The sequence below is a fragment of the Orycteropus afer genome, unplaced genomic scaffold (assembly GCF_000298275.1).
Source record: "Orycteropus afer afer isolate SDZICR_OR568_19922 unplaced genomic scaffold, OryAfe1.0 scaffold00057, whole genome shotgun sequence".
Lineage (NCBI taxonomy): Eukaryota > Metazoa > Chordata > Mammalia > Tubulidentata > Orycteropodidae > Orycteropus > Orycteropus afer.
The window spans coordinates 11,444,949-11,468,665 of NW_006921644.1; the positions used below are offsets into that span (position 1 = coordinate 11,444,949).

The 23,717-nt window shown below is 56.9% G+C and overlaps 2 protein-coding genes across 2 annotated transcripts in view; one reads left to right on the forward strand and one right to left on the reverse strand.

The window, feature by feature from the left end:
- The window catches only part of JPH3 (junctophilin 3), a gene marked incomplete at its 5' end in the record, with an annotated part of 51,682 nt that extends 33,678 nt beyond the window's left edge, over positions 1-18,004 (forward strand). The window contains 3 exons of the mRNA XM_007939154.2: positions 11,109-11,233; positions 13,906-14,795; positions 17,924-18,004. Coding sequence (XP_007937345.2) covers positions 11,109-11,233; positions 13,906-14,795; positions 17,924-18,004 — 1,096 coding nt within the window. The remainder of the gene's footprint in view (positions 1-11,108; positions 11,234-13,905; positions 14,796-17,923) is intronic.
- A 4,373-nt stretch (positions 18,005-22,377) lies between these two features.
- Positions 22,378-23,717, reverse strand: part of KLHDC4 (kelch domain containing 4) — a 55,307-nt gene continuing 53,967 nt past the window's right edge. The window contains exon 12 of the mRNA XM_007939222.1: positions 22,378-22,562. Within this exon, the coding sequence (XP_007937413.1) occupies positions 22,378-22,562 (185 nt within the window). The remainder of the gene's footprint in view (positions 22,563-23,717) is intronic.

Sequence of the window (23,717 nt, forward strand, 5' to 3'; positions counted from 1 at the left end):
TGACTTATTTCACTCAGCATAATGTCCTCCAAGTTCATCCACGTTATGCGGTGTTTTGCAGATTCTACATTATTCTTTAGGGTTGCATAGTATTCCGTTGTATGTATGTACCATAGTTCAGTTATCCATTCCTCAGCTGATGGACATCTTGGTTGTTTCCATCTTTTGGCTATTGTAAATAGTGCTGCCATGAACATGTGCATATATCTGTTCTTGTCATGGCTCTCACTTCCTTAGGGTACATACCTAGTAATGGAATGGCTGGGTCAAATGGAATTTCTAATTTCAACTTTTGAAGGAATCGCCGTACCGCTTTCCACAATGGTTTGACCATTTTACAGTCCCACCAGCAGCGTATGAGAGTCCCAATCTCTCCACAACCTCACCAGCATTTGTTATTTTCTGTCTTGTTGAACTTTGCCACTAGTGCTGGAGCAAGATGGTACCTCATTGTTGTTTTGATTTGCATCTCTCTAATAGCTAATGATCATGAGCATTTCTTCTTATGTTTGTTGGCCTTGAATATCCTCCTTGGTAAAGTGCTCACAAGGTCTTGAAGAGGGCTCCATGGGAGTATGGCTACCTCGTGGGGTCATGAGGAGGGCTCCGTGGGAATTCTCATGCAAAGCGAGCAAACCGATGACTCTGAACGCCACTGAGAGGGTATGTCTTGTCCAGGCTTTAGGAAATAAAACAGGGAAGTTGGTGGGACGCCCCGGCACACTGCCAACAAGAGATGACCCAGTACTGCCTGCTATAACTCTTATGCTGAATGCAGAGTGAGCCAGCTCAGTGTTCAGGCCTCCTTAGTGGGAGGCTGGGTGTCTTGGGACCTTCTGTACATGCAGCACTGTTCTCATTCACTTCCTGACACTTCCCACTGTGCTCAATCCCTTTCCATGTATTGACCCGTAGCTCTTCCCTGGAGGCCACCCCGCAGCTCCTCGGCAAGCATTTAGTAACACGTGAACTAAGGGTTAATGGCACCATGTCCCCACCACGGAAAAGGGGGCTGTGCTCATGGGAGTATATGCCTCATTTGTTTCCCCTGAATTCAGACTCTCCTCTCTCAGCCTTGCTTCAAGGCTCCATAATCTGCTCTGAAGATGCCTTTTCCTGTAGCCCCATGTCACTGGCTGGGGGCCCTGAGGTGGCACAGAGGGGCCCTGCCTTCCTGAGACTCCCTGGCAGGAGTCAGAATGAGAGAACCTGCTACCATGGGGTGAGCACAGGGATGCTGTGTGGCTCCCACACGGGAGTCTCACCTCCACTCTGGGCTACAGGAAGGCTTCTGGGGAGGATAGCCAAGGTGGATCTTTGAGGAGAGCTGGACTTTGCCAGACAGAAGTGGGGCAGGTGGAGTGGGCATGAAACTGCCCTATGCTGTTACATTTTAATTCAAAAAGGAAGAAGAAGGCTCACCAAACAGGACGCACATTAATACTGTCTTTTCTATTTACTAAGACAGCCCCTTTTCTTGGTGCTTTGTATTTCTTCCTGTGGACTCAGGTTACTGTCCTGTGTCCTTTGCTTTCAGACGAAAGGACTCCCTTTAGCATTTCTTGTAGAGCAGATCTGCTAACAACAGATTGTCTCAGTCCTGTGTGTGTATGTGTGTGTGTAATGTCTTAATTTTGTCTCTGTTTTTTGATGGATAGTTTTGCTGGATATAAAACTCTAGATTGACAGTTCTTTCGACATGTTGCATGTGTTCTTCCACCTCTCTGCCTCCATGGCTTCTGATGAGAAACTACCTGTTACCGTGCTAAAGTTTGAGAACCACAACGTTGCAAGAAGGTCCAGCTCCTTGACCCCTGCCTGGGATCTTCCTACTTGTTACTGTCCTGGCCTCTACCTGCCTACCATCTCTCCTCCCCTCAGAGCCTCTGCATACATTGTCCTCTCTTCCTGGCTAAATTCTGCTCATCCTTCAGGTCCTTGTCCAACCATCATCCATCCTATCCCTCTGGGGCCTGCCTGACCACCTAGACTATGATAGCTCCCACCCGCTTAACATGCCCTGTCGAGCCCACATTTAATCTCCTGTCATCCTTTGCTGTCTACTAATGATAGGGATGGTCTGCTTTCCAAATGTGATCTTAGGCATAAAAAGCAGCCCCCAGCCCAGACCGACAGTGACTGATTCTCAGGAGGAAAGTGACCAGTGTCAGAATCCTAAGAAGGGCAGGTCTTCAATGGGGTTAGGAGGAAAGGGTAAGGGGCAGAAAGACGCTAGTTCCTACAGGAGAATGGGGGTGGGGTTAGGAAACATAAATCTCAAGCCTGGAATGCATGGCTGATTGCCACCACGAGACCAGAACACCTGAATGGTGCTGGGCTACCATCACTGAACATTCTGATCAAAGATTCTACAGAAGAATTCTGACCAAAAGGGGGGAGGGATGCAGAACAGAACTGAAAATTCACATGGACTTCAGACTTTCTGGAGCCATGGAGGCTGGATGAACCTGTGAAACTGCCCTGAGATTTAACTTAACCAGTAAAGAAGTCTGCCTTGAGTACCAGGGTCTTTTAAGAAAACTATCTCTATGGGATCAAACTGACAACAGCAACTAGTAAGATTGGATAGGCATCTTAGGAAGCAGTGAGTTTACGTTAACAGGGGAGGGACCATTCAGAACAGAAGGGTGCGAGTGGTTGCACACCCTGAAGAACCTCATCACGGTCACTAGATTGGACACATAGAAGCTGCTGAGTTGGATGTTCTGGGGCATCTGTTCCAACAGTGACAAAGTGAATTTTAACAACTAGCACACACAGTCAAGCCCTCCCCAGGTCCTGTCATAACTGCTTCTCAGAGCCTGAGCACTGGACTGGGAGTCAGGTGTCCCTGCTTGCAAACGCACAGGTTCAAGTGGAGGACCTGCCAGGGCTCCATGCTTCGTACGGAGCAGGGGCTCACTGAGCATCTGAGGAACAATGCTACCCTTCCTTCCCCCTCATAACCCTCCACCTGTAAGGGATGTGCTTTATGATCCATGGTTGATGTCTGCCTTCATTGTCAATGCAGGATTGACTTAGTGTAGCTTGCTGGTAAAGCTCTGAACCAATTTATTCCAGTCTGACCCCCAGGCAGACTGAATCATAATCTACATTTGAATGAGATCTCTGGTGACTGTGTCAGTAAGGTCTTGTTATAGTGTAGATTCCCAGCCAGTTCGCCTGGGGCAGAAGGGCAAAGTCTCAGCAGGGGGTTGAGTTGAAGTAAACTGGTTCGAAGCCCTGTCCAGGGTGCTGGCATCCTGAGCCTTTTTTCCACCATGACAGAGGCTCTTTGGAGAGGCAGCCTTCTGTCCCCAGTACTGTGAAGACACACATCCTATGGAGCAGCCTAATCATAGAGCAACCCACTCCAGGTCCACGTGACCTCCGTGGAAAGCCCTTAAAAAGCACCAAAACCAAACCAACTGCCATCCAGTCGATTCCCACTCACAGCGACCCTACAGGACAGAGTAGAATGCCCCCCCCCCAGGGTTTTCAAGGCTGTCCGTCTTTTTGGGAGCAGAATACCATGGAGTATTTCTCCCGTGGAGCAGCCAGTGGGTTCCAACCGCCGACCGAGCTTTTGGCCAGTAGCCGAATGCCTTAATGACTGCCACCAGAGCTCCTTGGAGAGCCCTCAAAACCAACACCAAACTCACTGCCATCAAGTCGATTCTGATGCATAGTGACCCACACTGGGTTTCCGAAGCAGTAAATCTTTACGGAAGTAGATTGCCCAGTCTTCCTTCTGTGGAGTGGCTGGTGGGTTTGAACTGCCAATCTTTTGGTTAGCAGTCAGATGCCTTAGGCACTGCGCTACCAGAACTCCCAGACCTTGTCCATTCCTTAACCACTTAATTTCCCCACCCCATATGTCCAGGGCTCTAGACGTGGGCACCACGTGGGCAGTGTGCCCACCACCTCATCCCTTTGTCCTCCAAGAAGCAGGAGTCCACGTTACTGACGAAGGAACCAAAGCTTGGAGACTTTGTGCCATTTGTCCAAGAGTGCACAGTCAGTGAGGGGTGACTACTAATGGGTGACAGAAAGTTTGGAACCAGACAGTGGTGATGGTACACCCCACTGTGAACATGGTAGAAGCCACCAACTTGCAGACTTTAAATGGGGACGCTGTATGGTATGTGAAGATTCTCAATAAAACTATCGCCAACGATAGAGAAGAGGCAGGGATTCCGAGGCCTGAGCACCCCCAGGTTGAGTGGTGGCTGGACCTTGCCCACGTGATCTTGGGGTCCCTCCCAGAGTCCTAGTCCTCCATCACGGGCTGGTCTGAAGATGTGTGAGCCTCCAGGGCCAGGTCTTGGTCTCTTTGCTCTCTCGTATTCCGGGCTCTACAGCCGGGGTACCTTGTGGGACAGTGAATACGGTTACGTTCTGGACCAAAGTAGAAGGCCATGTGTCAAGTCTGCAGGCAGGATTCTACAGGCTGCCTTCTCAGCCGACAAGGAGAGTGGGGCTCTGAGGTGGCTCCCCCAGGGCAGGGGGCCTTACACTGGGGGGCACATGGGGAACTGAGGCTGCAAGCAGGGATGCGGTTGTGTCTGGATGGGCCGAGAGTGGACATGAGGTCAGGCTGAGCAGGGTCACGAGGAGCAGGGGATGGCAGGGGCTGTGTGCTGCCCACAGAAGCTGTGGTCCACACTGCACATTCCCTACTGAGCACGCTAACCCCAGATGCTGCCTCACCCGGGCTGTCCAATTTGGGTCTGGGAGGGGCCCAACAAACCCCCAGGAGATACTACTGCTGCCATAGGGACCTGCTTTGAGGATTGCCGACCCTCAATCTCCTGCTCTGATGCTGGCAGCGGCACAGGCCTCGGATTGGCACTTCCTCAGGCCCAGGCGAGTAGTGCCAATGCCAGCAGGAAAGCCCAGCTCACAGTGTGCCCTTGCCACAGAGCAGGGTACTTACGAACCAACCAGGCAGAGAGCTCGCAGGACATCCTGCCCACCCGCCCAGAGAGGCCAGGTCCCAATGCGGACTCGACAGGACCCCTGGTAGCAATCTCCTGCCAAGAAATGCCTGTAGCCCTCACGACATGCGTGGCTAGATTAAACGCCCCATCTAGATTTGCTTTATTTAGGGGTTGGCGAAGCATGTTCTTTTTATATACGTGTGAATGTACATATGTAAATATATGTACAATGTTAGTGAATTAACGTTTGTGGTATTTTTACTAAGCAAAAATGTGGAAACCAAACAGTCGCCCCTTATGGAAAGTTCCCATGGGCTCACTGGCATTACAGAATGGGAGGCAGTGGGCCTGGACAGAGTTCCAAGTGGCCAGGGTGGCGATGTGTGCGCAACCCCCTTTTGAGGAAAGTGTGGTCTAGTGGGGGGGATACTCACACTCACAGAGGGTCGTCTGTTAGGAGAGTAGGGAGGATGACACTGTTTGACCATAGTCCCAGCTACTCTGTCCACATGATCACCAGGGCAGAATAATCCAGCCACACCCACACATGGGCTGAGCCTCCAGCCATGAGGACAGAGCCGAGGTGGACCGTGTGAGGCCCGTGTGAGGACTGTCACCCAGCTCAGGCCCCAGTGTTCCAGGGAGTGGGTAGGCCTGTCCTGAAGCTGTCTCTCCCTGCCCCCCCCCCAACACCCATCCAGGCACTGGCAGAGCCAGGAGACGTGCCAGGGCGGGAGGGTGTTGGCCTCTATATCACACAGCACATTCTATGAGAATACCAGGCCTCAGTGGGCAAAGGGAGGGACCCCCAAAGAGATGCCCTCCACGGGTTGCGTGGCTCAGCAGGGTGACCAGGCTGGCACACATGTGCCCACACGTGGCTGCAGGATGTGTGCACGCAGAAAAGCTTTACCATGAAGTCCCACTCCCCTGGCCTGGGGTGTCAACAGAAGTCTGTGAGGTCAACACTTGCAACATACAGATGTTCTCAGCTCTCTGACTGAAGCATCAGCAAACTCGATAACTCAAACATCACGAACTTTCACTGATCTCCACATTGCCAGAAACTTTCTCCCATGAGTGGCCTTGTTCAGTCCAGCACACAGCACTTGGCTTTGCACTTGGGGTGCACCATGTGGAAGGCTGCACGGTTCCTCGGAAGGCATTAAACCACTCCTTCTCAACAATGGTGGCAGCAGTATATTGACAGAGAACTTCCAGAAATACAAGCTGGATTCAGAAGAGGACGTGGAACAAGGGATATCATTGCTGATGTCAGATGGATCTTGGCTCAAAGCAAATAATACCAGAAAGATGTTTACTTGTGTTTTATTAACTATGTAAAAACATTTGATTGTGTGGACCATAACAAATTATAGGTAACACTGACAAGAATGGCAATTCCAGAACTTAATTGTACTCATGAGAAACTTGTACATAGACCAGGAGGCTGTTGTTCCAACAGAACAAGGGGATACTGCATGGTTTAAACTGAGGGGAGTGCGTCAGGGTTGTATCCTTTCACCATACTTATTCAATCTGTATTCTGAGCAAATAATCTGAGAAGCTGGACTATATGAAGAACATGGCATCAGGATTGGAAGAATCATTGACAACCTGTGATACGCTGATGACACAACTTTGCTCATGGAAAGTGAGGATGAGTTGAAGCACTTACTGATGAAGACTGAAGACTACAGTCTACAGAATGGATTACACCTCAATATGAAGAAAACAAAAATTCTCACAACTAGACCTATAAGCAGCATCACGATAAATGAAGAAAAGATTGCCGTTGTCAAAGACTTCATATTGCTTGGTTCTATAATCAACACCAATGAAAGCAGTAGTAAAGACATTAAATGATGTATAGCACCAGGCAAATCTGTTGCAAAAGACCTCTTTCAAGTGCTGAAGGGCAAAGATGTCTCCTTGAAGACTAAGGTGTGCCTGACACAAGCCATGATATTTTCAATCACCTCATATGCATGTGAGAGCTGAACAAGGAATAAGGAAGACCAAAGAAGAGTCAATGCTTTTGAGATGTGGTGCTGGTGAAGAATGCTGAAAGTACCAAGGACTGCAAAAAAAAAAAACACTAATACATCTGTCCTGGAAGAAGTACAGCCGGAATGCTGCTTAAAAGGAAGAATGGCCAGACTTGGTCTCACCTACTTTTTGGTAATGTTTTAAGCAGGAACCATTCCCTGGAGAAGGATGTCATGCTTGGTAAGGTGGAGGGTCGAAGAAAGAGGGGAAAGCCCTCAACGAGATGGACTGACACAGTGACTGCAACAAAGTGCTCAGGTATATCAACAATCGTGGAGCTGGCGTGGGACCAGGCAGTTTTGTTCTGCTGTACACAGGGTCACTATGAGTCGGAGACAACTTGACAACACCTAACAAAAACCACCACCTCAACAACCATCCATAGCTCCTTGTTGCCCCTGCAGCCTGGCATCCTATGCCCCTCCACCTGCCCAGCCTCTGCTCCCTCCACCTGGTCATGTCCATGTCCCCCACCTCCACAGCATGGCTGAGTCCTGTTCTCTGGCCCAGAGCCCAGGTTGGGTTTGAAATTCACCTGTACTTGTCAACACCAGCAACAGTGTATGTGAGAAACATTAAGACCTACCTGTAGCAGGCAGCAGAACGTCACGCCTCACAATGCTGTGGTTCCACCCACGAGCTTGTCTTGGGGGTAAGCAGTCCCCATTCCGATCCTTACTGAGCTCTTTTTGCCCGGCTCCCTCAACTTGTAGCCAGGGTCCTTACATGACGTCTCCAAGGAAACCTGTGAAACCCAGAGAAGTCTCCTTTAGGTCTGAGCCTTGCTTTGACTTTGTGTAAAATGCACTGTGAACCACACTGGTGATGCTTGCCTTGGCCACTAGGGAACTCAGAGTCGACCTGGCATCCACGACCCTCTGGCAACACTTCACACATTAGTGTCTCTCCTGGGTTCCTCACTTCTCCACCCCCCCCATTTCCTCACAGAGTTAAATTATTTCATGATTGGTCCGCTTGTCAGCCTCCTCCACTCTTTTCAAAATAAAGACTTACGGGAAGGCTGAGTGTAACCAACAGCAAATGAGCGGTGAACCCTCTTCGCTGGCTGGCCCTGCCCATAGCCTGGCCCGAGTGCTCCCTCCGGCGTGTACTCCCTGATGCTGCAGTGCCTGCACCCCTCACCTGACCACCCAGGACCCGTCACCATCGCTGCTGATCACAGATTCCCAGAAGCTGTGTTTTCCCAGTGTCACCTGGACTGTAAACATCTGAGCTCCCCGAGGGCAGGCTGTTACCCCATCCCTGCCCCACAGCACAGCGCCATCCCAGGCCTGTAGACACGGAGACCACAGGGTGCACCAGCCGTGAACCCAGGACAAATGGGCTTTGCTGCTTGTCCCCCAGGCCCTGCCCAGGGCCGAGTCAGCGAACAGTGTGGCGGGAGGCTTCAGGGCCGGACACCTGGAGCTGCGGACCAGGGCATGACCATGGCAGCTGCCTGCAACTGGAGCCCATGAGCACGGGGTGGGGTGGGGGGGGCGTCTTGTCAACTCCGATGCTCTTAACCCTACAAGACTCTGAGGAGTGAAGGGGGTGGCTGCTAATGGCGCTACGGTTTCCTCTCAGGATGAGGAGAAAGTCCTGGAACGTGGTGGGTGGGGGGTAAGGGTGGCACAGCTCTGTCCATGACTTAAATACACTAAAACTGTGAAGGTAGAAATGGATCCTTTTAAGGGACGAAAATCTCATCTCCGTTATAAAAACGGGGGAAAAGGGAAAAAAAGGTCAGCTGGGCAGGAAAACGCCCAGATAGGCAAATTTATTGACAGAAGTTGGCTGGGGATGGGGGCGGAAACACTGGAACGCCCGGTGAGGGGCCGGCTGCGCCACTCGGTACCCTGTATGTGGGTGAGCCACGTGTTGGGTGACTTACACCTCAAACCAGCTCTTACCTCGAAAGAGAGCAGCCCTCCGGCGGGCAGTGTCCCCCGAGCTTCGCCGCTGCTTCTGGTAAGCCAGCGCAGGCGCATGCGCGGAAGCCCCTTCCTCTCGCGAGAGCTGCACGTGCGGGCTATGCGGCCAGTGAGCCCTGCGACCTCTCCTGCTCCACGAGGATGCCCCTTTGTCTCGCGAGAGCTGCACGTGCAGACTGCGAGGGAGCCCTGAGACTTCTGCTGCCCCAGAGGGGGGGGGGGGGAAAGCCCCTTTTTCTCGCGAGAGCCGCAAGTGTGGGCCGCGCGGTCCGAGAGCCCTGCAACTTTTGTTGCCCCGCAGGTGGACCGGCTGGGCTCATGCCGCCGAGTCAGGCTCTGGGGCATCTCAGCCCCTTCTGGCATCGAACGGCAGGTGTGGACCCACTGTTTTGGGGGCATGAGTACAACTTGTGGAGTGCACGGACCACCTAGAGCCCCCCATAGGCGCAAGAGGACAGTACTCGGTGCCTTGGGGTCGGGTCTCCACAGCTGGCTCGCCCGAGGATGAGTTGAGACGCTGTGCACGGGGCAGGGCAGTGCCCTGGTGCCCGCAGCCGGTCTCTCCAGTGGAGGGTCCACGCAGCCAGACCCCTGTCCCCCTCGCGAACCCGCATCTGCCCAGAAGTGCCCTGGACCGAACCGGCCCCCGATCAGCCCCACTCTTGGCCATTTCTAGGGTCTTCACTATGGGATAGAGACCATGGCGCTCAACCTACAGACACACCTGCTACCAACTTCCGCTTCTTAGTTGGTTTGTGACTGTGAGCAAAACAAGCCAAGTGAGCAGGGAGTTGGCCCTGCCCTCTCCTGTTGTGGCGCCCTGGGCTCCGAGGGAGTCTTGGCTTGTGCTCCGGGAAGCGCTGGGTTGGCGCCTGGGTGGAGTTGTGGCAGCCTGTCCCGTGTCTTGCAGATGAAACCGTATCAAGGGTAGAGTCTTCGCGATAGCGCGCCCCTGCACACGCGTTTTTCTCAAACCTTTAGGGCCTACGATCGGTTCCCACCAGCAGACGACGGGGCTGAACACCGGAAGCTGGGTGTTGGGGACACCTAGCCTAGTGAGCTGGACTTCCTGACCATGTGCTGTGGTCGCCCCACCCACCGCCTGATGGACCCCGGGCTCACGGAGAGCTGTCAGGGCCGTGGGGGCGGCAGTGCAGGCGACCTGTCATTGCGGGTCTTGCAGGTTGAGGGAAGCGCCCACAAATGTACGAGGTCGGTGCTGCCATGTGGCCTCTGGGGCTCCACAGACCCGCCCACCGGCACGGAGCGCTCGGCCCGCAGGTGGAGCCCACCGGGCACGCTGGCTTCCCAGAAGTTTCCTGACTCTCTGAGCCTGTTTCCTTCTCCAAACATGGAGTTGGTCACACCAACTTGCAGAAGGTGGTGGCGAGGCCAGGTGAGATGTGACTGGAACGCCTGGAGCCCGATTTGATGCTGGGGCCGCTGGAAACCTGAGCCCAGGAATCGGCCTGGGGGCGGGGCCTTCGCTCACCTCCTCCCTGCGGTGCTTCTGTGGCCTGCACATTAGGGTGCCTGGGGGCTCTTGGCTGGCGTGAATGGGGCCAAGCTCTCGGCCAGGTGGAGCCCTGGCCAGGGACTCTGAGCGCTGGCTATCTTGGGAACCAGCAGAGTGGCGCCTCCACTGATGCCCACGGAGTCTCCAAGTCTTGTTCTTCAGTGCCCTGGGGCCATTTGCTGACAGCTGGTCTCACTGGGTCAAGGAGGCAGAGCCATTGAGATGGCCCATTCCTACCGGGTGGGGTCCCAGCCCCCCCTTCTCGTCCCCCTGGGTGGGGCAGCTGGGAGAGCTCCTCATCAGTTCAGCTCATTGGCTCATTGAGGGCCACACTGATTAACACCTGCTCCTGGCCAAGCCTTGGGCCCGCCTGGGCTTCCACAGCCTGGTGGAACCATGCAGTTACCTTCTGTGCAGGTCTGCAGTAGGCCAGGCAGAGGCAGCTCCTACAGCAGGGGCCGGGCTGGGCTGGCCTGCCTGTAGGTCTGCTGTCCACTGTGTCTGGGGCCAGCCGCCCACCTGGCCTGGCTGGAACCCCCAGTATCTATTGGCCGGATGAGTGGACGTGCCAGGTGTCAGGGGACCAAGCCCAGCATGGAGTCGCATGCTGCATGGGGGTGCATTGGCTCCCTGTCCCTTCACCCCCTCCCTTTCTCCCCTGTCCTCCAGGACTTGCCACTCCCGAGCCAAGGCTGAGGCAGCCCTCACAGCGGCTCAGAAGGCCCAGGAGGAAGCTCGGATTGCCAGGATCACTGCCAAAGAGTTCTCCCCTTCCTTCCAGCACAGGGAGAATGGTGAGTCTGCAGAGGGCTGGGGGGCGGGAGCAGAGGGTGTGGCCGGCGCCCTCTGCTGTGTCCCCTGAAGCCGCCGGGGCAGACTCCCCGTGATGGCCCTGAGGTCCTGGCGCCTGTGTGCCTCCGGCGGCCTATCGGTGCCCACTCACGTCCCTTGCACCACAGCATGTCCCTGGGTGAACACACCCGTGTCCACGTGCTCCTCACCTCTCTCCACCAATGGGGCACCGTGAGCTCTGCTTGTTCACGTGCCGTCACCACTCCCTGACCTTCCACCAGCGGTTCTGGAACTTTCTGCAGTGGTGGAAACGTTCCGTGCCTGCTCTGTCCCCGCCGGTGACTCCTCGCCTCGGGAAATGCAGACAGCCTGACTAGGAGCTAAATCTCATCTGTTAAATTTCCATTAACCTACATTGACGTGTAAGTCACCACTTGTGACTAGTGGCTACCGTTAGGCAGCACAGCCCGGAAACAACAGCTCTGCTGCTTCCTCTGGAAGGTGCTGGAAGGTGCTGGATTGCTGGAGCTCTTCCTGCCCTCCAGGGGGTGGGGCTTCAAGCCAGTAGGATCTACCCTGGGATCTGGCTCCTGTGAGCTGAGACTTGTGTCAAAACCTGTTACAAGACAGCTTGATTGGGCCTGAGGCTGTAGTAACAGATGGCGTGGCGCAGCGGTGATAGGCAGCTTGGGACAGGCCCTAGGGTGATGGGTGGGTGGCTCAGGGCAGCAGTCATGGACACACAGCTTAGGTGAGGGACTGGGGTGATGAATGGATGGCTCAGGACAGGGTGTGGTGCACTGGTGACGAACAGCTTGGGACAGGGCCTGGGGGTAGGGATGTGGGGAAGCTGGGTGACTGAAGGCGGAGATGCCCACTGAATTCCCTGGCCCGACAGCCAACAGTGTTCTCCTCGTCTCCCTGGCCTCTCAGACGCTGTCTCTGCGTCAAAAGCCCTGAGAAGGGACCTAGTCAGCCCTGGGGCTTCAGGGTGGGATGAGGGTGGAGCTGCCAGGGACAGAGATGATGGAGCCAGAAGGCACAGGGGCACTGCCCATCTGTCCTCATCCGTGAGGTGTGCATCCTCAGACTGGATGAGCATGTGGTTCTCACCCTGTCAGTGTGGTCTTCCTGTCCACGGAAGCCTTTGCCTCCACCTGGAGAAAAGCCAAAAGCAGAGTAGCGCCCCCATCCCCAAGGCTCCTGCTCCAAGCAGGTGACTGCCACCAGCTCAGGGTTGTGCCCGAGAAGCGAGTGGACAAAGCTCTTACAGGAGACAGGTGCGAACACAGAGACGGCCCCGTGAAGACAGAGCAGAGAGGGAAGGGAGCCATGTGCCACAGGCAGGGGGCCCCAGATGCTGGAAGAGGCAGGAAGGACCTGCCCTGGGAGCCTCTGAAGGGAGCGTGGTCCTGCCCACACCCTGACTTCTGCTCTGGCCCCAGCACCGAGAGGACACAGGGCCACTGTTCAGGCCCATCCTGGGTCCTCCCCTGCAGTGGCCGGGACACTCACTTCCTGCTCCCCAGATCCAGGGCCAGGCTGAGACTCCTCCCGGACGCCTCTGCTCTGAGTCCTGCTGTGGAGACCGGCTGCTGCCGTCTCTGTGGCCGCCGTGGGGGAGGCCAGCGTGCCGCTACATGGCTGTCAGTGTCACAGTAGCCCCCAGCAAGGTCTGAAGGGGATCAGCTGCACCATCTGGCCTGCCGGTTCCGGCGCCCTCGTCCGCCCCAGTACGTCAGGGCCTGGCTCAGTGCCTGCCTCCCAAGTCGCCACCTCCTCGGCCCTTGCTTGTGGCCTCACCTGCTGGGAGAGTTCACACCCTGGGCCTGAGGGCTGGCATCTGCCTTGCGCTGGACTCATCTGCCAGACTTCCAGGCATTTAGATCCCTGACATGCCTGGGACTGGGCGTCTGCAGCCACACAGCAGAGAGGGGCAGGGAGTGGACGCCGCCGCGGTCTTTGCCCTCCCAGCTGGGTTTGCTACCCCTTCTCACAGGCAGGGGCCCCAGACGCTGTGACAGAGGACAGATGTGAGGCTGGCGAGGAGACACTGTGCTGAGGCCTTGGCGGAGCACCTGTGAGCCTGTGTCTGCTCTGAAGCCGCTGCGCTTGCATTTCTGTTGTCGGGTCGAAGTTCCCATGACCACCATCTCAGCTGGCCTGACTTGGCAGCCCCAGGGGGCTGAATGTCCAGGCCGCCTGGCCTTGCCCGTGGCCCCCAGGCTGTGTGGCATCAGGACTGTGCTTGAACGTTCCTGACAACAGCCCAGCCCTGAGCCCAGCGAGGGAGAGAGCACACAGACCAGCGGGGGCCTGTACGCAGACCCCAGGACAGGAGGGACATGCAGGCGTCAGCTGCCAACACCTCGCATCTGGCTTTGCTTTTTCATGGGTACACTTCCAGGAGCACCACGTGCTGAGGGACTGACCTTAGCAAAATGCAGCCCCCTGGCTGCCAGGCTGGCGCCAGCTGAGCAGAGGGTCCCAGCCCCTCAGGGAGACCAGGCCTCGGGTCCTGGCAGGACTCACAGGGCCCCTGGGGTGCAGGGCACAGAAACACTGGCCTGGGAGGTCTCAGCCCAAATGGGCGGGTGGGGGTGTCAGGTCCCCACTCCCGCCAACCCTCAGTGCATCTGCATAACCACCCTCTGGGCTTCTGTTCCCCCTCAAGGGCTTGAGTGCCAGCGGCCGAAACACCGGAACTCGAGTGATGACCTCGAGGTGGCCTCAGCAGGGAGCCCCCTGCCCCAGGAGAGCCCTGAGCTGTACCGGAAAGGCACGACGCCCTCGGATCTGACCCCGGATGACAGCCCCCTGCAGAGCTTCCCTGCCAGCCCCTCCGCCAGTCCACCACCGGCCCCCAGCGCCCGCAACAAGGTGGCCCACTTCTCCCGGCAGGTGTCAGTGGACGAGGAGCGGGCCGGGGACATCCAGGTGCTCCTGGAGGGCCGCAGTGGGGACTGTGCACGCGACAGCTGGGCTGGCGACAAGGCCGGGGGCCCGCGGGGCGTCCGCGGGGGCGGTGCCCTCCGCAGTGGCCAGCCGGCAGATGACCACCGCCCCCGGGGCCCAGGCCACAGGCAACCCGGCAACCCCCGGCCCCGGGAGCGACGGACGGAGTCGCCCCCCGCCTTCGCGTGGACTCCCCACCCACGGGCCGGCAATCCCAGCTCGGGGGGCGGCATGCTGCTGGCGCTGGACGAGGAGAGGCTGAGCAACTACGAGATGGAGATGAAGCCACTGCTGCGCGTGGACGTGGCCGCGCAGGGCGCACACCCCCACAAGAGGCGCTGGGGCAAGGGGGGCACGGGCCGGGGCCCCGCCGAGGACCGGGGCTTTGGGGCACCGAGACCACGGCCCAAGGCTCAGAACAAAGAGAACTTCCGGCCGGCACCCGCCTGCACCGAGCCTGCGGTGCAGAAGCTGGCGAGCCTGCGGCTGGGGGACAAGGCAGAGCCACGGCTGCTGCGCTGGGACCTGACCTTCTCCCCACCCCAGAAATCCTTGCCTGTCGCCCTGGAGTCCGACGAGGAGAACGGGGATGAGCTCCAGTCCACTTCGGTGAGTGGCCAGGGCGTGGGCCTTACTCTCTGTCTGTTGGTGCAGTGACATGGGGTCTCCTTGGGGTGGTGACAGAACCACAGGGCGACCAGGGACAGCAGGATGTCAGTCTCCGTGGGAAGCTGGGACCCTCACCGCACCCTGTAGGGGGCCGACACCCCAACGGTGTCAGCCAGCAGGGTCAGCTCTCCTCAGATGGAGCAGTACGAGCGTGCTCCCTGCGCCGTCCTCCCAGGCAGAGGTCAAGGGGATGTCAGAGCCCCTGGTGAGAACAGGTGGCCGGGACCCCCCAAGAACATTCTGCTGGCTCTCAGGGGGTTCGGCCGAGCAGGGGCTCAGTGCTGGTCATGGAGATGTCCCTGTTCCCAAGGAGCACGGCCAAGTTCAGAAAGTGCGGGGCCTTGTGGGGTGAAGAGGAGGCTAGCCAGGTGGCACGTCAGTCTCCAAGCACCTTTTACTTAGGAGCCCAACATTGGCCAATCGCGGGGGACACAGCCACCTAACAACGCAAATGCATCTCCTGTGTCCACACAGCCAACATTTCAGCAGGCCAGATGGAAGGGGTCGTGGTTCACTCTATGCAGTGTTTGGGGAAACATCTGTTCCCACCCCCACACAGCCTGCTTTCCAATGAGGGGCATCTGCTGGGTCTGTGGGTCTCCACTAGGGGCACCCCACACACCCTTGCTATCTGAGGAGGGTCCTGGCAGTTGGGGTTTTATTGAGCCCTGTAGGGGGCAGGGCTCATAGGCAAGGACCCCTGGGCTAACCCCCTAAATGCACTCCTTGCCACGCAGGCATGAGGCGCAAGACTGAAGCCTCCCAGCGCCCACCCTGGGCAGGCTGGGTGTGAGGGGCTCGGGGAGCCCAGGGTCTCACCCAGGAGGGGTCTGGAGCTTCTCACTGGAGCTTCCACCAAAAGTGTGGGGGAGCCGGCACCCTGGACCGACACAGGCAGAGGGCCGTGGAACGCGCTCACACCCCACAGCAAGATGCTGGCGGGTGACCCAACCTAGGCCATCGGCAGGAGCTCACGGGCACCATTCCCTGCTGGGGACCCTATCCCCACCCCAGGCTGGGAGTGACAGCGTGCTTCCTTGAGGACTCCAGTCACCAGGACTGAGGTCACCTCACTGATGCAGCCTCCAAGGCTACCTGCCACGGGGCCTCCACTGTGTCTCTTACAGGCTGAGGTGAGATATGTCCACTGCACCATGGGCCTGGGGCCCGCAGGGAGAACCCATTGTTGAAACACTGACCTATGGAGGGGGCACTTCCCATCAGAGGGTGGCCTGCTGGGCCCTGCTTCCCCTCACAGAGAAAGCTCTGTGGCTTCTGTCTTTCTTGCTGGTGGCTGGTTCCTAAAATACCCTCTACTCACCAAGAGAAAGCAGTCCATGTCCCGAGGGACCAGTGTACCATTGCTGCCACGCCATGCTCCATCTCAGAGTAGCCAGAAAACATGTGTACATGCGATGCATGTGCAGTACGTGTGTATGGGTGTGGGGGGCCTGCATGTATGTATAGGCTGTATGTGGGCATCTACAAAATTGCATGTGCACTTGGTCTCTGTGCACACGTGTACATGTGGCCTGTGTACATGTGATAAGTGTGCATGTGTGTGCTCTGAATGTGGGGGGTGCTGTGTGTGCAGACTGCATGTGCATCTACAAAACCGTGCATGTGTGCATATGCACTCGGTTTGTGTGGATGTGTGTGCGTGTGCCCTGTGTACCTGCCAATAGCATGTGTGTGTCTGCTCTGCATGTGTGGCCTGTGTACATGTAATACATGTGCACGTGTGCTGTGTGTGTCCTAGGAATATGCAACACATGTATGCATGTGTGTGCTCTGCATGTGCATGGCCTGTGTACACGTGATACGTGTGTGTGTGCGCGCGCTAACATACTTTAGGAGGCAGCTGGGGTCCACACTGAGCCCTCTGGACATGCCAGCACGGCCCCCAGTGTAGATAGTGCATGTGGATCGGTCTCAGGCTGGCCTCACAGCTGAGCTCCTTCCCACATGCTTGCCGGCCATTGGTGCCTCGTTGGAGATGGCCTGTGCGAGCCCTCTGCCCGCTGGTCGGCTGGCTGTGCTCACTACGAGTCCTGGAGTGCCTCACGTGGTGGACGCCAAGTCCCTAGTCAGATGTTCATTTGCAGCTTTCCTCCCGTTCCATGGGCTCCTTTCTTGTTCTTGATGAAAGCACTGACGTCCTTTGTGGGGATGGGGCCCCATGTATTGATCTTCCCTCTGGAAGCCTGTGGGGGCCTGTCCTCTGACAGCCAGACCTCTGGGCAGCAGAGGGGGCCTGGGGCAGGCAGCCCTCTGCCAGGCCCCAGGTGCGGACAGCATGGCGTGGGACCCAGGCGGGCTCTCGCTGCCCCTGCACTGTCTGTGGAGCTAGCTAATGACCTGGCTGAGCCTAGCTCTCCGTTTCTGCAGAGGCACACAGCAGCTACTTCCTGGGTGGGCAGTGAGTTTTCTGAGATAAAAATGTTATGCTTGATGGCACGCCCCTTCCTGAACAGACCTGACTTCAGCACAGAGCAACTGGTAGGGTCTAGGAGGGGCTACCTGTGAAGGGACAGGCATTCTTGGACCACTGTGGCCTCGGGTCCTGAGGTTCTCCTTGGCCCCTCTGTGGCCTTGGGGACTATTCTCCCTAATGAGACAATTCCATAAATGACCAGGGCCCTAAGCCGCACCACCGGGGACTAACAAACTAAAGTGGGGCCATTGCCACACTGCGTGTCTCAGCGGTAACAGCACAGGGAAAGCCCACAGCAGCCCTGGGCACTGAGGCCAAGAGGCTGGCTCGGGTGTTCCTATGGAGACCTGGCCCTCTCACCCATGTCAGGTCTGGGCCAGTATATGCCTTGGCCTGGCACATCCCACCTTCCCAGAGGCCTCATGACCACTGCTGTCCGGCCGCCCAGGCCGCAGTTGCCCTGAGGTCCGCTTCCCACCCATGCTCTGTGGCGGAATTTTTGGAAGTAGCTTGCCAGGTCTTTTTTGTGAGGCATTTCTGAGTTTTGGGGAAATGAGTGGGGCCAGGCCCAGAGGGCGCCTGGCCCAATAGACCATGACAGCAACACTCACCTCCCTGCTCTCCTCTGTTCCAGGGCTCGGCGCCAATCCTGGTTGTCATGGTGATCTTGCTAAACATCGGAGTCGCCATTTTGTTTATTAACTTTTTCATCTGATGGGATTGTCAACGTTAGCAAAAAATAACAGTTCATGTCAAAAGGGGGATAGCAGCAAACAACAGGAAGGACAGGGTAACTCACAGTCCAACACCCGCTTCCAGGTCTTTTCCCGGAAGGACGATTGGGTATTATCACAGTCTGCCTTTTTTCTGGGTAATGTTTTTTGGATTTTAGCCAAAATTCTTTGCTTGTATAACACTATGCTGTGTGGTGTGGCAGACGAGGGCCACCACACCGACCCTCCCAGCTTGACGTGTGGCAGGAAGGGACCCTGGCAAGTCTACGGCAAAAAACGACATCACCGTCGTCATGGTCCTCATTGTCGCTGTCACACGATCTAGGAAGCCTACTTTCCTGCCAGGATACGGGAAAGCTGTGCCTCGGGAAAGCGAGCCCTGTGTTGCCGGGAGAGGGGGCTCCTCTCGGGTCCCTGTGGGAAGCCAGTCGCGTTGCTCTCATGGCGACAAGGATGCGGGAGGCAAGGGGATGGTGTCTCCTCCTGGCCACTCCCACTGGCCTCTTGCAACGTGGAGTCTGCACCGAGGTGCGTGGAGAAGGGGGAGGAGGCCACCTTGTCCTCTCAGCACTGCCCCATGGCTTCCTGGAGAAGCCAGACCCCACACTGCATCTAGTGAGGCGGCGGCCTCCTCCTTCCTGGTGTCTGTCATGTCTCCTATGTGCCTCTCGCTGGTCTCGCACCCGACGCTTGGGAAGCCGTCAGGCAGCGTCCAGGGGCTGCCATAGGTTCACCCTGGCAGGTCAGAGGGACAGCAGGCCGGGAGTGGGGTCACTTTGCAGTGACTGCAACCCCGTGCTTGGTCTCTGAGCGTGTGGCCTGTTTGCACTTCTGTGCAGCATGCACATTCAGGCTCCCAGAGTGACCCCATAAGGCATCGGCGGCAGTGACAGCCCTTGGAGGACACCTTCATGGGGTGTCACAGCTCCACGGGGGTGACATCCTGGGCCGCCCCTGCCCTGACCACTCACTGACATATGCACACTCCTTCTGGAAGCCTTGCTGATCCTCCAAAGCTGGTCTGGGCCCAGGGACAGGACGAGATTTCTGACTCAGTGGGTTGGAAATTCCTAAGCAACTGCCGCTTACCCCTGTTCCCCACAAATTGTACAATATAACTTGTTCCAGGAAAACAAAAAACCCAGGTTCATGTTTTGCCTCCCCACCTCGTCCCATCATCCCATAAAGAATGAACAAGGCCAGCCTGAGTGGCTGGCCACCGAGGTCCTAGCTATGGAGGCAGTCCTGGCCGATGTGCAGGTGTGGCTGTGATGAGCAGACACCCCTGGACACTGGATGACCACGTGCACACAGGGGCAGGTCCTCCCAGACATCGGTCTCGGGGTCAGCCCGTCTGGGGACACCAGCGCGCACGCTGGGGCAGGTCCTCCCGGACGCCGGTCTCGGGGTCAGCCCGTCTGGGGATGCTGCCTTGCTTTGCTATGCTCAGCGCCCTGCCACCTTCCGGGCAGGCTCCTTTACTACCACTGCACTGGATCGCTATATTTTTAACCAGAAATAAACTACAGACTAGAGCATGGCCCACTTAAATCTGTTTTTTTTTTTTTAATGTTTTCTCTTCTGTTATACAGTGATGCCCCATTCCTTCTCAGTTTCGTTGCGTTTGGGGGTCTTTGTTGGCGCTGGGGACACAGGAGAGGGAGGGAGGACCGGCTGGGGACACATTTCTGATCACGCAGCTTCCTTTCCCGCTCTGATTTAATACTGAGTGGTTGCTGCAGACCTGAGGTGGCCCTGACAGCTTCCCGTTCCCTGCAGCTCTGAGAACCATCCACACTGGGATATGTGTTTTTTAACTGTTGGTGACACTTCTGTACGTTCCAGTGACTGCATGACAGAGCGGTACCTATCAATGCCGGTCCTGTACTTACACGGAACACCATGAGCTACTCAGATACTTATGAAGCAACAGCGCAAAACACACGTTAAATCAAAGCACGAGTGTTTTCGTGTCCAAGTGGCTCACTGCTGACTGCCCGCCACCAGGGAGCCCCACTGTCACCCTATGCACAGGGATGCAGGTGGGGGCCATGGAGGTGGAGAGGCTTCGAGGCTGTGACTTCGGTTTCCAGGTCACGTGACTGAAGCCCAGGTGGCCCGGGCAAGGTGCAGGCCACTGCCTTCCCCTTATCACAGGCCTCCCCACCTCTGCCAGCTCTCAGGCTCCTTACTCCAGGCAACTGGGCCTGCAGAACAGTGGAAGGGCTGACCCGGTGGCACACAGGCCCAAATCAACCTGCTGAGAACCATGCATGCCCCGCTCCGAGGGTGACCCGCTGAGGCAAAGCAAGGGAGCCAGGAAGCTGCCCTTGCATCTGGTCCTGCAGGGCCGGAAACGCCTGTGCCCTCAGTGGCCGAGTCCTCTGCCCCACCCACCCAGGTCTGAGGCGGCCACCTGCGTCAGGTCCATCTGTTTCCGGAGTTGCGGTCTTAGGTCTCATCATCCTTAGCACACAGGATCCCCAAAAGTACAGGCCAGGTATGAAGTGGACACCAGAAAGCAGACATGGCACGCCCCCGGTAGCTTCAGAGATGCAGTGCCAGCTGACTGAGCCTGGGGTGGGGGGATATGGAAGCACCAGGCTGACAGGGCCTCTTCTGGGGAGACACAGAGCCACGTCTCAAGCCAAGATCCCTTTGGTCAACGCTTCACTCTCCCAGTGGGAGCCACATGCACACCACAGAGCAGCAACTGGGCTTGGCACGTCCTACCCCAGTGGCTGCCTGCAGAAGACGCAGTAAGGGAGCGGGCCGGGCCAGCCCTGGGCCTCAGGAATAGCAGGTCCGCACGAGCCGACTGGCGCTGCAGCAGGATGACCAGGCACGTGCGACCCTCACCTGAACCCTGCAGTCATTCCCAGGAGCCCAGTCTCCAGGCCGTGATGGCCTCAGGAGGGTCTGTTTCGGGGAATAAGTGAAATAAATTATTTTGAGTTTTGAGGCTTTTTAATTTGGGCTCTTTGGTTATTGCTAAAATACTCCCCGGTGTCTGGAACCAGTGTGTCTTATGTCTCTCGGCAGGGCTTTCATCTTGAGGCAGTTCTCTGTGGGGTCTCCAGGGATGGGAGAGCCCTGAGGCCCAGTGGGCTGCTCCCCAGACTTGTACTCAGAGATGCCGGCAACTCGGTCCTGCTCAGGGGCCACTACTGCAGACAGGCAGGCCCGGCTGTGGAAGGGCTCTGCCACCATTGGTCCCTCGGGCCACCAGCCATGGGTTTCAGGTGGATGGAGTGGCTTCAGGGGACTCCAACTCTGGGCTCTTCTGGCACTGACAGGGCAGTGTGGTAGAGGAAAGCAGTCCCTGGTCCCCCTTTCTCCACATTCCAGCTTCCAAAGACCCTTGCCCTCCTGCCAGGAAATGGGCATACCCACTGTTCTGTTTAGGCCAAAGTTTTTAAATAAACTTCAGGGTAGTCACTAAGGAGCTCTAATGGTGCAGTGTTTAAGGCATCTGACTGCTAACTAGAAGGTTTGCAATACAAACCAAGCAGCCACTTCTAAGGAGGAAGATGGGGCAATCTACTCCTGTAAAGATTCACCACCTCGGAAACCCGAGGGAGGTTGTTGTGAGTTGGAATCGACTCGACAGCATGAGCTTGGTTTGAGTTTAAGGGCGGTCGCCGGGGGCCAGTGGCTCCATGTGCCCCATCACTGGACACTAAGCATCCACGCACACCTACTGGGCAGGACAGAAGGGGAGCCAGCAGCACGGGCAAGACTTTGAGGCTGGATTTAGGACTCCAGCTAAGCAAACAGAAGCAGCCTTGGGCAACTGGCCTTGGGCAGGTGGCTTTAGGGTGGAGCCTGGGTTGGCTGGGCAGTACCACGTGGTGATGGCCTTAAGGCCAAGGGGAAAGGACTAGAAAGACGACCCCGGTTTACCCAACACGTCCGCCCACTCACATGACACCCGGAGAGCAGAGCCAGTGGGCAGGCTGGCCCAGGCACGGTGCTTTATTGAAAGGTCAACAGGAACGATGTGTTGCTCATTCAGGAACCAGACGTAACTCTACAAGGTGACAATGTGTGGTCCGGTGGCACATCCTCCTGTGAGGGCCCTCCCCACACACGGCAGCATGGCGAGGCCCTGGTGAGGGGCTGGGAAGAAGTCCCTGCCTGCGGGTACTCCTGCAAGGCCTCGCCCTCGTTCAGGGGGATGACCAGTGCCATGTCCCCACATCACACAGGTCCCCACAGCAGGTGCGGCTCTGTGCACCAGGCCGGTCAGTGGAATAGGCACTGTACCAATCCATCTCTGTGGCCACCTCGTGGCCAGTCTCGGCCATCCGATGAAGCACCCAGGGAACACAGGCCACTCAATTGGACTCCAGCCTCAGGGTCGCGCTGGAACTGAACCATCAAAGAACTGCTTTGCCTTCGCCTGGGCGGCTCTCAGCACCGTCTTCTCCTTGGCATCAGGGCCCAAGCTCTCTCGGGCCCAGGCCACCCAGTGTTGCTCCGTCCTGCCCAGGTAGTCTACATAGCTCTCTGTGCGCTCCACCAGCGGGGGCCCCTCATCTGCTTGCAGGGAGAAGGTGAAGGAGACAAGCTAAGCCAAGGCAGGCCCATGGGGCGGACTGGCGTGAGGCCTGGCCACACCAGGATGGCCCCAAGCCACACATGCCACAACCCCTTGGCTGTGATGGCACATCAGGCATTCACAAAGGTTTAATCCAAGTCCTAGAGCAGCTCGTTCACGAGCACAAAGCAGGCTCAGAGGACGGAGTCGACGCTGACGAGCCCACAGCACTCTGCCCCGCAAGGCTTGGCCAAGCCAGTGGGGTGGGTGCCCACCAGAGAAGGCATGGTACTGCAGTCAGCAGGAGTCCAGGGCACCTCCCAACACCGTCAGATACAGCACCATTCCGCACTCACCCAGAGGGGTGACTGGGTGGCCATGCCATGTAAAATTTAAGGGGTCAGCCTGAGCACCACCCTCCTCACATTTAAACCTGCGTTCTCACTGTGAGGTCGGTGTCCTCACTGAGTTTCCTGAATTCTCCTCTCTACAAGTTACCTGTGTCCCCTTCACCATGAAGGCCCTTTACCCTTCTCACTGTTAAGTACCTGCATCCTCCTCACTGTGAGCAACAAGAGTTACCTGTGTCCTCCTCACTGAGTTCCCGTCCCACTGTTTCCTGCGTGCCCCTCACTGAGAGGTACCCGGATCCTCACTGTGAGCGCCATGTGAGTTACCTGTGTCTTCCCAAATTCCCATGTCCCCACTGTTTCCTGCGTGCTCCTCACTGAGAGGTACCCGCATCCTCACTGTGAGCACCGTGTGAGTTACCTGTGTCTTCCCGAGTTCCCGTGTCCCATGTTCCCTGCGTGCCCCTCATTGAGAGGTACCCGCATCCTCACCGTGAGCGCTGTGTGAGTTACCTGTGTCTTCCTGAGTTCCTGTGTCCCATGTTCCCTGCGTGCCCCTCACTGCGAGGTACCCGCATCCTCACTGTGAGCGCCGTGTGAGTTACCTGTGTCTTCCCGAGTTCCCGTGTCCCATGTTCCCTGCGTGCCCCTCACTGCGAGGTACCCGCATCCTCACTGTGAGCGCTGTGTGAGTTACCTGTGTCTTCCTGAGTTCCCGTGTCCCATGTTCCCTGCGTGCCCCTCACTGCGAGGTACCCGCATCCTTGCTGTGAGCGCTGTGTGAGTTACCTGTGTCTTCCCAAG